Raw genomic sequence first — 12,932 nt, 5'->3', positions numbered from 1 at the left:
TTAGCATGCATGTCTCAATTTAGACTTTTCTCCAAAAAATGCTCAGACTTCCAATGGTTTGGAAGCCCATGTATTGGTGGCTTTAACTAGCTTGATTTAAATAAGCTCTTATCATCTAAGAAATATCAGTTCAAAATGAATTGTAATGACTTAACTTCAATGCTCAAGTTTTTCAAGAAGTTAATTGCTATGCTGTTATGAAGCTAATTTCCCATAATATCTCACCGCAGTAATTTTCTAAAACAACACATCTGTACTCGTGGTTATTGAAGTGATTTGCAATTTCATGTACTACCCACGATTTAGACAGATACTGATTAATTTACCCAAGCTGGATAATTTCAACCCACCTGTGGAGATTCCAAGAAAGACGACATGCTGTTATCTCACCTACTGACTTGTGGTCCAAGTCATTCTCAGCCAGACGCTGAGGCTGTTCACTGAACTGACAACTAGAGTAAAGCTCCAGTCGTTTAACAACTCTGTCTTCCCATATTCATATCCAGTAGTCTCAGGTCACACTTCACCAATGTTTATTTCCCTGGCAAATTTGCACCTTTACCTGGTATTGTAATACTGTGACATCTTGTTATTTTCAGTATTTATTCATTAACATTAGAAACAGCGTTATTACATACCTTTTTGGGGCTGAGTGCAGAGAAGTTTCAATGAACCAAAGCATAATGTACCAGCCTTTTACTCCAGTATCATCAAAAATCTAACTAAGTTGCTTTATTTATAAGCAGAGGGCTGATTGAGGATTATTTTGTTGTGTAACTTCAGGGAAAGAACAAAAGACTCAGCAACAGTGTGGTTGAAATAACTGGGAGCTGCATTCACTTTAGTTGAGTTTGACTTGAAGCTGGCTTTTTTGTGTATCAAGTTTGACTATCTGGGCTTAAAAAATCTTAGACATAACTCTTTGTGAGGACTAAAATAGTTATGGCACCATACATTTTGTATTTACATGGAAGAAAAATGCCTGTCTGTTATAGAAAGATACAGAGATTCTCTGGTGCTGCAGGAGTCTGAGCTCCTCGGTGTCAAAATATTAAAAATGAGATTTTTCACTGGAGCAGCTTCTGTCTGTCTATACATCCTGAAGCACTAATCAAACATTTTGAGTCACTGTTTCTCTTATAGCACTGCAGCGTATGAAGTATACTCCAGTATCAACAAACTGAACTGATTCCATCTACAGTATGTTGCTTAACAAAAGAGCAAAATGTCATATCGTATTATCCCTAAAGGAATTAGGACCCGATCATTTTCTCTAATTCTTACACTTATCCATTTTTACAGTCACCATGCAGTGCTGCTTCCCTGATTTCCCCTTCACAACCCTGAATTATGCCTAATTGCACCTTTACAGTGCATTTTAAAGTTGATTTTAACAAGCCAGCAGAAGCTTCCCAAACCACAAAAACACACTGCGGGAGTGTTTATACAGAATATTATGAGATGCAGTCTACTTTTATACTCTCAAGAGATAATATTTCACATTATAACGAGATACTTTTCTTGTTAGAATTTCTTCATTATAGCGGGGAAACTTTTCCTTCCTCTCCTAACAAAGTTTCCCCATTGTTAAAAGACATAGAAAATCACTTTGATGCTCCAGTGTGATAAGTCAGTTCTGCGCTGCTGGATATCTGTGTTATACTGGGTCAATCATCTTTATAAATATATCACCCTCTGAGAATCTTAAGGAAAACATGTAATAAAATCATGAAAACGGTGTAGAATTTAGGCAACAGGCAAAAATGAGGCAGTTATGAAGAAGGACATTCACAAACACAGACAATTTAATCTAAAAATGATGAAATCGGGCTAATAGTGCTTTAAAGTTAGAGAAAAAAATGACTTAGGTATGATGCAGGGCAGCTGTCAGTGTTAAATGATGTGTTAAATGATGTGTGCATATGTGTACACAAACCCAGTCTCACTCAAAGGCTGGTGCACACTGGTATTACTTAACAGAAATCTGTTTAAACAGCCACACTGAGTGGACCGGAAGCAGATCCTCCTCACTTAAACCACTGAGTTTATTTACTGTAAAGACTTTACATAAGGGTTAACCTCAAATGGGGTTTAGGTTAGAGCTCTAATCTGCAGCAAATTAATGTAGAGCCTTCTGAAGTGATGCAAACACTACTGTGCGCGTGTGCGTCAGGAAGCCTCTGGATGACAGCTGCTGAGATAAAACACAGTGCGTCCTGCTTTAGATGACTTTGGCTGCCTGTTTCTCTTTATTCCCATCGTTTGGATTTCATCCAAAGACACGGCGCGGTCAGCGGGGGTTTCTGTTGAGTTTACGGACTAACCGCGGATTGGTGACATTTACAGCAAATAACCTTATGCGTCTGGCCGATGCGCGCTTTCTACTCCGCCCACACCACCTCCAGGTCGCTCCACCCTACCCGTCCTGCGCCTCCAACATGTGTCTCCGCCACACTAATGTGCCGCTGTGTGCATTACCGAGGATGCATAAAGGCAGAGGACAGTGCGCGCCCCTGGATGCGAGCTGCTGAAGTCGCAGCCACTCCACTCCATGTTTTGCCCTGCCCTTGTGCGCTCTGCTCGCCGTGCAGCGTGCGTCTCCTTTGCATTTCGACTGACATAAACACAGGGCAGCTGTGTGTGCGGGAGAAGTTGTTGGCACGCTGAGGCACCAGGTAGCTTCTTCACAAGGATTTCTTCAAGCCTGGGAGCGATCGGACTCGTTGGGTTCTTTTTTTTTAACAGGAAGATGAGGTGGACGCACTAGTATCTTAAGTGAGGAGTGATCTTCTTTTTTTAATTCTTATTTTATAGATGAACATCTTAACATCGCGCTCCCCGGAGAAACCTTTCCATTAGCCCTTTGGATTTCTTCTTTCATTCTGACGGAGCTCTGTGTATTTCTCTGTGAAACATTTACCAAGGATTTCACTGATGTATGCGATGTGGAGACTGCAAGTCGCCTTATGTACTCTGTCGGTGCTGTCCCTGTCATCTGGTGGTGAAAGCAAAGCTCGGAGCTGTAGCGAGGTTAGACAAGCTTATAACGCGAAAGGATTCAGCCTCGTCAATGTACCTCATCAGGAAATATCAGGTAGGAGAAATTGACAGATCATCGCTGCTGTTTCTCCCCCCTTCACCACGTGTCAGGTCTCGTTTTCCCCCCTCAAATTAAACAATCAACTATGTGCTTTTCTTCAGACCTTTGCGCATTTTGTGATTTAATCCTGACACCGTCCTGTTTTATTACAGGATTCAACCAGGTCTCTCTGAAAAGTCTGAGCATCTTTTTGCAGCATGTCCCATGTCATGATTTAGACTTTGTCCCAGCATTTCCAAACTATATACAGCCTCTATTACAGAAGATTTACTGCATTGTGTTATAAACGCAGTGCATGAAAGTGTGCTGTGAGTGGAACCATATGATTATTGCTGCTTAAAGGTCACTATGATCCTCTCCATGTCACTGTGTAATGATGAATCACTTATATTCCATCAACTAAAGAGCTAAAAACTGAATTTAAAATAAAGAATACAGCTGAAGTGACCCAGCTCTGCAACAGCATCAGTGATGTAGAAAAAAAAAATCCCTAAATATCCATCCATAAATGTGTTTAAATTTTACATTTTAAAGGCCAAACTGAGATTGGTAATAAAACACAAAGTTGATTCACACACAAACTGGTAAAACCCACCTTCATTTTTCACCTCTTTTAGCCTTTTGACCATGAAAGCGAGGTGTTGCTCTCCTCAAAGAGGGGACTTCACCCAGAGGTGACAGTAAGATTTATACTAACAGCAGCCACATATGTGAGACCCGAGTGTGTCATTTGCTTGCAGTCGACCACATTTCCAAATAGAACTCTCTACAGGAGACTGGCTTCGCAACGCTTACCCCAGATGATGCGTCTCCAAACCGGCTGCATACCTGTTGCTCATATTCAACAGAAGATCATGGAGCTTGTTGTGTTAGATTTGGCTAAATAGTGAATAGTGTTTACCAGTAGGGGGCTGTATGCACTCAACATGAAATACTCCTTTTTTGCTGTGGATTTCTTCCTTTTTTTTCCCGTTTAGATATTCCTCAAGGCTACAGCTTAGGTTTTAATTCATGCTCTTTGGTACAGCAGAGATATGAGGTTTTATTATCTCTTGTGTGGTGGTAATCACATTTATGGTCAAAGCAAGAAAAGAGATTAGTCAGTAAACATAGTCTGCTTCATGAGAGGGAAGTGGAGAAGCAGAGGAGCCTCAAGTTAATCCTTCCATTGCCTCTTACAGACAAAACAGAGATACTGTATTGGTAATTGTCAGGCAGTAATGATCGCAGAGCCACCTTATTTGGTACTAACATGGTTTTGACGTGATGGGGATGTGATGTTTTGTTAGCGATTGAGCGTGAGTGTCGGTCTGTGCCAGTGGCTTTGTTTAGCGTGTGAGGGATTCTTTGTATTAGAAATATATGTTTTGACATTCTCTAGTCATAAGTAAATGAACATGAGTTCTGGAATTGCTTTAAAAGGCAAAATTCAATTCATGTATCGATGCCTAAGCAGCAACTTCTGTTTAATTTATCAACAACTCGAAAGGAGACGCCTACAGTGAATTACTCAAATGAAAATACCAGACAATGTGTTCAGAATAATTCATGTGCAGTTTTTTCTCAGGCAGTTGCATGAGACACTTGACACTTTTTTAAAACAGTGCAGCTACTCTGTTCTTATGTTCTTATTATTCTCTTATCTTATATGACATGAAGCTAGACAGATATGTTAGCTTCTGGTCACACCAACTTTCCCCCTTTTTTCCTCTAAAGTGATAATTTTAAACTAATTTCAGCTGTGTTCAGAATATCTAATGATGTGAAGCCATATATATATATATATATATATATATATATATATATATATATATATATATATATATATATATATATATATATATATATATATATATATATATATATATATATATATATATTTATATATATATATATATATATATATATGGCATTACAAGAATTTATTGTGAAAAGAATTGTAATGTCATTGCCAAACTTATCCAACAGTGAAGCATGAACATAGTTAGTTTTTTAAATTGTCTGGTTTTTGTTAGGCGTGTTTATTCAGTCCTATTCGATTATTTTGATGTACTCTGAGGCATATTTTAAACTTTCGTGCGGCTGCTTTTATTTTATGTGACAGCTGTTAAAGGAGTGGGAATCATTTGGTTTTCCAGTGTTTGAACGCAGAGTTTATGTTGGCCTACCCTTCCCTACTGGATGGGCTCCATTTATCACAAGAAGAATTCTTACTGTGTGATTTGGAAACATTTGGACATGCTTTTATTTGATTATGAAGAGTTTTCAGTATTATTTTATCTCACGTAACACTTCTCATCTGCTTGGAATTTAACATTCAAGACAGATCTGTTGGCTGCATTGTCGTTTAAGATGTTTTAGGGGCCACAATCAAACCCTTATTACAATTCATGTGCAGTCCATACACTATGTCTAATTGGATTTTGTTGTCTCCAAATAACCTTTGCATAAATACAACAGAGGTTAGATATGGGCCTCAGGAGATGGGATTGTAGAAAGCACTCAATTATGCCTAATTAGCTATGCTAATACAAACGTGTGGTAAGCTGCATGAGCAGTGTTAGCACTCATCCCTCCATCATCTGCTAAGTCATGCTACCGCTATGCCTCTAGACACAAAACACACAGGTTTAATACTTGTGCAGAGGTGGATACCTCTGGTTATAAGCCCTCATTTGCATAAGCTAATTATTTTGACAGCTCTCTGCTGCTGACAAGCTGAGCTACGTTATTGAACACAGATATGTCTATATGTAATATGAGATATAACAGGGTGATAATTGAATTCACACTTTATTGTTAATTAAAAATACATCTAAAACTACTGAGCTTAATCAAAATTCAAAAATGTTCTAAAAATGTATTGAACTGAATTTGTTGAATGAATTCTAAATGTAATGTTGTTTTCTTACGACCTACTATCTGAAGCAGTGTCCGAATGGGTGCCATGGTCTCAAGCATTTTAAAACTATCCAGAACATTAAAAACCTGCCAAACCCTCAGAGCAGAAACCTCAGAGTGATGTTTCATGGATCACACCAGGGTGCGAAGTCATTTCTTTGTGACATGTTGTTTTTTTTCTTATCATCTAAACCTGTAAAGTTGTGTGAAAATGTTTTGTGTGTGTATTTACCATTCAATGTGTGTACAGTATGTTTCTTTTTTCCCACCTAAAGTAGAAACATTTAGTGAAGTCATATGTATGCATTTGAAGAGATGTAATACACACTCAGCAGTGTAACACTTCTGTCATGCCCGCTGCTGTGCTGCACAAGTTGTCATTATACATCTTCTTTTATTCTGGGACTGAAATAACTGCACAGCTCTGATGCACACATTAGGTAAACGGCCAGAGTTAGCTGACTTGGATAGAGGTCAACCATACTGTCTACTTCATCGATTGAAGAGTGATGCTTTCTCTTTTTGCTTAAGGACTCTTAAGTGCTTCAGCTGGTTTACAGTACAGGAGAGGTGGGAGGTAGAGGCCAGTGAGAAAAGTCTTACTAGCTTCAGTTTTCATACAGTAAGAGGTCTCCTGGAAAAGTGCCAGCATTCTTTGAAAAAGAGCAGGTGGGTAGGATAGAGTGGCGGTGCCGAAATACACAGTTGTATGTGGGGTGAAGTTGAAATATGTCTAAATCTGGCTGCTAGATGATTTCATTAAACCCCACCGGGTTGAGTTTGGGATTCCTGCACGCTTGTGTCCATATTACAGATGAACCGTTGCCCGTCTGTTGTGTTATACAGCAGTCAGCCGACAACGCGGCTTTTTTGTGAGGATCACCCCTTTGCTCGAGTGTCAGATGTTAGTTATAGTGTCACGCACACAATGCTGCTTGATTGTCAGCCCTTTGTTCATAAACACAGCTGCTCCTGAACGCTTCAGTCAGGCCCTGCCATGGAGCTCCTTGTCCGAGGCTTTACTGTTAATATCAACATCTACTTACAGAGAGCAGTTGGGATTCTCATGGGTGAACTGGGCTCTTTGCTTCGGCTTTCAAACAAAATCGCTCGATGCACTGCAGTTCCTATTAACACAATGCCCGAGCCTTATATTTCCTTGCCGAAGAATAACAATTACCTTTGGGTATCATCCATAGCAACTTTAAAGAATGGTATTTGATTTCTCTTTACAGAACAGTTATTAGCAGTTACACAATACATCTTAATTTCCCCTCCTGTGAATTCCTGATGCTGCAACTCTCTCTGTTTATCGCTGTGTTCTGGCTGGTTGCAGGTTGGAGATGCACGCTGGTCCCCAATTCCCTTAAACACGAGTCAGTTATAAGAAGCAGTTTCTGTTTAAATGAATGTTAGGACCCTTGTGATGCTTCACTATACAGCACAGTTGTACATGTCAACATCTGAGCGTTCTCCACATAGATGTCTCAGTAGCTCCTTTAAATAAATCATCTTGCAACACTTATTAGCAATGAAGTTCAAGATTGCACTTTGCGTCTGTATATTTAATTAGTTGAAACTGCAAATGATTCAAGGAGATGATACAGTTTCTTCCTAAATAAAGGTGTTAATCCAATTTTTCAGTTTAGTGTTCCCTTAAGATTCCATTGCAAGAATCAGCATTTTAGGTTTGAAGCTATTTGGCAGTATTACTGTTCCAGCACACACCGCCTGTCTCATCAGTTCAAGTCAGGAATTTCAAGTGACACAATATAGCAGAGAAATTGTGGTGACAGTCCGTGGTTAATCTTCTGTCATCACACTTCTGAATGTAGTCACCAAATTATGTAATCAGCAGTCTGGTTGTTGCACCGCCCCGTTTTTAATTTGCTCAACATGTAGGGCAGGTATGCAAAATGAATCCGGGGGGTAATTTCAGATTTGTTTGCATCCCTAACCGCTAGATAATGGAATGACAGGAGACCGTTTGTGAAAATGTGGGAATACCGCTGTAAAAGCCTTCGCCCAGCAAATATTCACATAAAAATTCGGAGGGGCGTTTTTTCTTCTTTTTTTTTTCTGAAGCCCATTAAGATGCTCATGGCTCTGCCAAATTGGAAATAAGTCTCTTGCCAGCCTGTATACATCTTCAGAGAGAAGAGTTAATGAGATGTGAGGGAGATTGGGCTGTGTGTGAGTGTGTACATGTATATGCGTGCATGTGACTGTGTGTGTTTGAAGCAGTTCGGCCGCACTTTCCCCGACTTCCCTTTGCTTTGCATCTGTATTGTGGGAGAAAATGACAAAAGTGTTTTGCTTTTCACTGAGAGAGACGGACTGTGTGCATGGAACATCCGAATGAGTTTGATTGTGAATCCTCAAGAGGTGCTGTTCGAATTTGGTAAAAACGAATGTCTGACAGTTGTCCTGACCTGAAGAGCCTGTCAGCCCTCTGCAGGCATTCATGCTTGAAATGCACATGGTCTGCAAGCTTCCTGGAGCCTTCCTCAGCGCCATGTACGGCCTTTTCTGAGCACTGTGAAAAGCCTGCGGCTAGCGTAGGAGACTGCTATAGCACTTTTTCCAGTTTCAATCAACTGCTGGCCTAAATCAGTAATGGAGGAGGGATTAAGAATCTCTACCCTCTCCAGCCTTAAGAGAACTAGAAAATGAGAAGTTAAAGGATGGTTTAGGGATTAGAAGGGAGAGCAAAGAGAATGAGTAATGATATAAACAAACTTCCTCAGTAATAGTGAGCATACAGGCATGAAGAATATCCTTTGCCAACCATGTGTTCGCATCAGGACTTGAATGGTAGTTATCTGAGTTGAGATGAGCTCTGGGGTACAAGCACAGACTCAGGTAGAATGTAATCCATCCGAACCTAAAGGATTAGCGATCTGACTTGGTATTTGTGCTGCATCCGAGTATTGCTACACGCTGCCTTTTACACTGGTTTCTAAAGGAAGAAAAAAGCACTGAGCATTGCTGATCTTGCTAATATATTACTGAAAGAAAACCCCCTACAGGAGTTAAAAGAAGGAAAAAGTCACATGTGGCATTCCTCCGCTGGGGAAAGTGTTCCCCCTGGGATCTCTCTGTCAGTGGGTGAGGGTGCTGCATGAATGTTGATGAGGGAGGTTGGGGTCACATTATCACATAATTGTTGACATGGAGAAATAGTGGGTGGCTATTCATGATTATAGTGCTGCCCCTCTGCTAACGTTCATGTAGAGGAGAGCCTTCGGGTTTGACCTGAAGCTCTATCAAACATATTTTGCGCTGCATGGACAGCACTAATCACGTCTATTTTCACCCTTTAGCCGAGCGGGTGTTTTCAGTCGGCCTACCATTATTTATTATGTATGTTAGCAAACCAGTGCGTCCTGTTGTGTTTACTGCTGTGGTCCTCTTTTTGCCCACCGAGGCTTTTGCCTCTGGAGGTTACTCTCTGAATAGCAGTCCCAAGCTTGACACCAATAGGGCTCAGAGAGAAGCAGAGACACACAGCGCACTGGGAAAACACACATGGGTATATCACATCGAGGTGTCAAGGATGCAAATACATTTCACGCTGGGGACTTTTTATTTTTGTTTTCCAGACACAGACAAGTACACATGGCTGAGGTGATTTGCTAAATAAGCCACCCCTCCGAGACTTGAAAGTAAACAAGCATTAAGTACAAATAAACACGGCGTGCCAAAATTGTCATGGAAATGTCAGATGCTGTCAACAAATGCAGACGACCATGGTGTCATCGACGTCACAGACTTGACAATGACACCGTTGTTGCGTTAAGGAAACGTAGACAGTTTCTACCCCTGGAAGGCTTCACCGGTGGTTTCACAGTAGTGAAACTGCAGGAGGGGTAGGTTTGAAGTATCAAAAACAATAGTGCAGATGCTCCAACATCCAGACACTTTTTATTTCAAACTAAGCTGCGGCAAAACGTAGAACATCAATGGTGAACTTTTAAGTCTGTGAGCATCAATGAGGAGTCTAAATATAGGGATACTTTTGTCACAGAATTGTTGAAGCATGAAATTTAGTATTTTGATACTGTAATACTTTTACCTCTTTCTTTAATGGTTGAAATAAAAATGTAAGCTTTGAAAAACAAGGTAATCCTTTATGTTAGGTCATGTAGGAATGCCCTCAAAAGAGTTGTAAACAATTAGTCATGGGGATTTATTACTGCCAAAAAGTCACATGCATGGACCAAAATCTGCTGGGCTTTAGTCTGTCCTTCAATACGTTGAATTTCCCAGCATGCATGTAGGTTGCTACAACAATCCTATTGATTCCTGTTGAAAATATGAAACTTTAGAAACAGGTGACACATGCATATATAATTTAAAAAATAATCCAATTAAGTTACATCCCTAAAACAGTGGGATGCTGTATTATTTAGCAAACTTTATCCAGACAGAAATATATACAGTTTTTTTTGTAATGCTCCAAATTACTAAAAAACATCTTACGTCTAAATATATTGATAGCAATAATAAAACATTGTTGCAGCAAAAACCTAAAACAGTGGCAAAAATAATACAGTATTAGAGAGTGGAACATGGATTGTTTTTCATTTTATTAATAAAAAAAATTAAATATTTTGACAGTATCATTGCTAGATATGTGAAAAAAGCAATTAAACAACATAAGGGAATTACTGTGCATTGGGTGTTAATAGATTTTCTTATGAGAGCCCAGATGTAGGAACTCGTCACAAAGCTTCTTGCATGTTCACATCTCTCTACCTTCACATGCACACTGCTGCTTCTAAAAGTATAAAGTCCCTGCAGAAAGAAGTGTGAGACGCACCATTGTGCACATTTTAATCAGACACTTTCACTCTTTTGACAAGACTTAAGCTGGCTGATACAACGGGTGTTGTTGATCAGCTTATTGTGAATGTGTGATTTTTAGCAGCTTTCAGTAACATGAGTTAACATTAGCTGTGTTATTCTCGTACTGGCATGGCTGATGTTTGCTTAAAAAACCAATGCAGCCAGTGTAAACAGCTATCATTGGTCTTTGTTGCCTTGTTAAACTCTGATGGTCAAAAAAAGTTGCTAGTAATAAAGTAAATCACTCGTTTGCTTGTTTTGGGGGGCATGATGTGCTTGTGTTGTCATTTCAAATGGCAGGATTTTTGCAATTCTTTTCTAATATTCTATACATAAAACGCTAATTTGTGGTAAGCTATTTTCAGTGGGAAATTGTGTGTCTTATTGAATATTTACATCAGGACCATATATGTAAAACTGTCAAACAAGTGACATGATCAAAAGCCACCCACTGTGAAGATGCTTTTTTAAAGATTTTCGCACAATGTAAAAGCTCCATAGCACAAAGACATGGGCCAAGTTTTGTCTACATAATGCTTGTTATAGGCATCAGTTCATATATTCTGTTATATCGGCAAACTTATTCTTTAACGCTGTATGAACTTTTATATGGAGACAATTATATTTAGAATTGATTCTGGTCGCAGTTGAGAGTTTTCTTTTTATTTTTGGCAACAAGTTGTGTCCCTATTTCCAGAGAAAATCAATGGATTCCGTCCTTCAGACAGTACTTCACAACTTGAAGCATCAGACAATGTCACACTTGCTCCAATCTGAGCAGCACCCTTTCCAGCAAGTGAAATCAACTTATGACTGGATGGAGAGCTCAGTTTCATTTCTTCACAATGGCCAGAGATGGTAGAAAATCAGTTACTGAATGCCACCTCTGATTGTCATCCAGGATTCATACAACTTTTGCACAGTTTCCAGCCTGATCAGGCACTTTTCATACCTGGAATAGAGATCTTAATTAGAATACAGTGTCCATGTAACATACCCAATGGCTAGATTATTGCATTTTTGTCTGATTCTTTGTGGATGCTGCTGTGTTATCTGTTGTAAGGTTTGCTGCTGGTGCAGTTTGGGAAATTGGGCGATATAAAGAAGGGCATTGTGCTCACAGTGTGCTGCTTGGTTACAGTTGTGTTGTTCCTGCTCTCATTTCTAATAAATAAGCTGTGCACTTACAGTATACACCTTAATATCTGCAAACAGGGAAGCAGAAAAAACATTCCACCCCAATAATCAGTGGCAGCAAATAATAATGTTTCATAACTTAGTATTCACGTCATTTCATGTGGGAACCATTGCAGTAGGTTTAACAAGACTGGGTCCCTCAAGTGAATAGATGATTATCGCTCAGCAAGCAGCGAGACAAAAGGAAATCACAGTGACAACTTTGCGTCAAGCCAGATGATTTGTTGTATATTGTATTTTGAAATAGCAGTAGTTGTTAGCCGGGACATGGCATGCAAGGAAAGCATGCTGCTCCAGTTATAAATTAGGGAATTCATAACAATTACACAAGTTCATGACCCAGTTTAGTGTGATCTCGTTTGCAGCTTTGAGGTGGAGAGACTAATTGGAGATCGTTATTATTTTTATGTTAATACGGAAATGTAGAGGACTGATCTTAACCCTGGGGTCACAGTTTGTGGGCTTTCATTAGAACATTAAATAAAAGGCTTTGCAGTGGAATGCCGGAGGGGATATAATGACACTCTGTAGTGTGTCAGAGGTCTGCCCTATGTTTCTTCACCCTGTGTTGGTTCATTTGCTCAGTTCCTTAGTTTAGCCACTATATTCCTTTCACTTGGTGATTTTTGAGGGGGGAAATTACACTGATGGTACTAGATTTTATAGAAATGTATGAAAAAGTTGTAAAAGATATACATTAAAGCTTGTAAAAAAAAAATAAATGTGAGAAGAGGGTAAAAGGTTTTGCAATTATATTTCTTTAGCTGGCACAAAATAAGCTGCATATTGTAATTTTTGATAAGATTGGCTCGCAATGAAGCATGTTGGATGTACAACTTTCAAAGTGCTAAGGAATGACATTGGAATTCATCTGGAACTAAAGAAG

The 12,932-nt window shown here is 39.4% G+C and overlaps 1 protein-coding gene across 2 annotated transcripts in view; it reads left to right on the top strand.

Annotated features, from left to right (window-relative positions):
- Window positions 1–2,270: 2,270 nt before the first annotated feature.
- The window catches only part of gpc6a (glypican 6a), a 178,415-nt gene continuing 167,753 nt past the window's right edge, over window positions 2,271–12,932 (top strand). For both annotated transcript variants that reach the window (XM_055010745.1, XM_055010740.1), the window contains exon 1: window positions 2,271–3,094. In XM_055010745.1, the coding sequence (XP_054866720.1) occupies window positions 2,935–3,094 (160 nt within the window). In that variant the 5' untranslated portion in view covers window positions 2,271–2,934. The remainder of the gene's footprint in view (window positions 3,095–12,932) is intronic.

Source organism: Amphiprion ocellaris, chromosome 1 (assembly GCF_022539595.1).
Source record: "Amphiprion ocellaris isolate individual 3 ecotype Okinawa chromosome 1, ASM2253959v1, whole genome shotgun sequence".
Taxonomy (NCBI): Eukaryota; Metazoa; Chordata; class Actinopteri; family Pomacentridae; genus Amphiprion; species Amphiprion ocellaris.
Note: the sequence above shows the minus strand (reverse complement) of the source record. Positions and strands in the feature narration are given on the sequence as shown.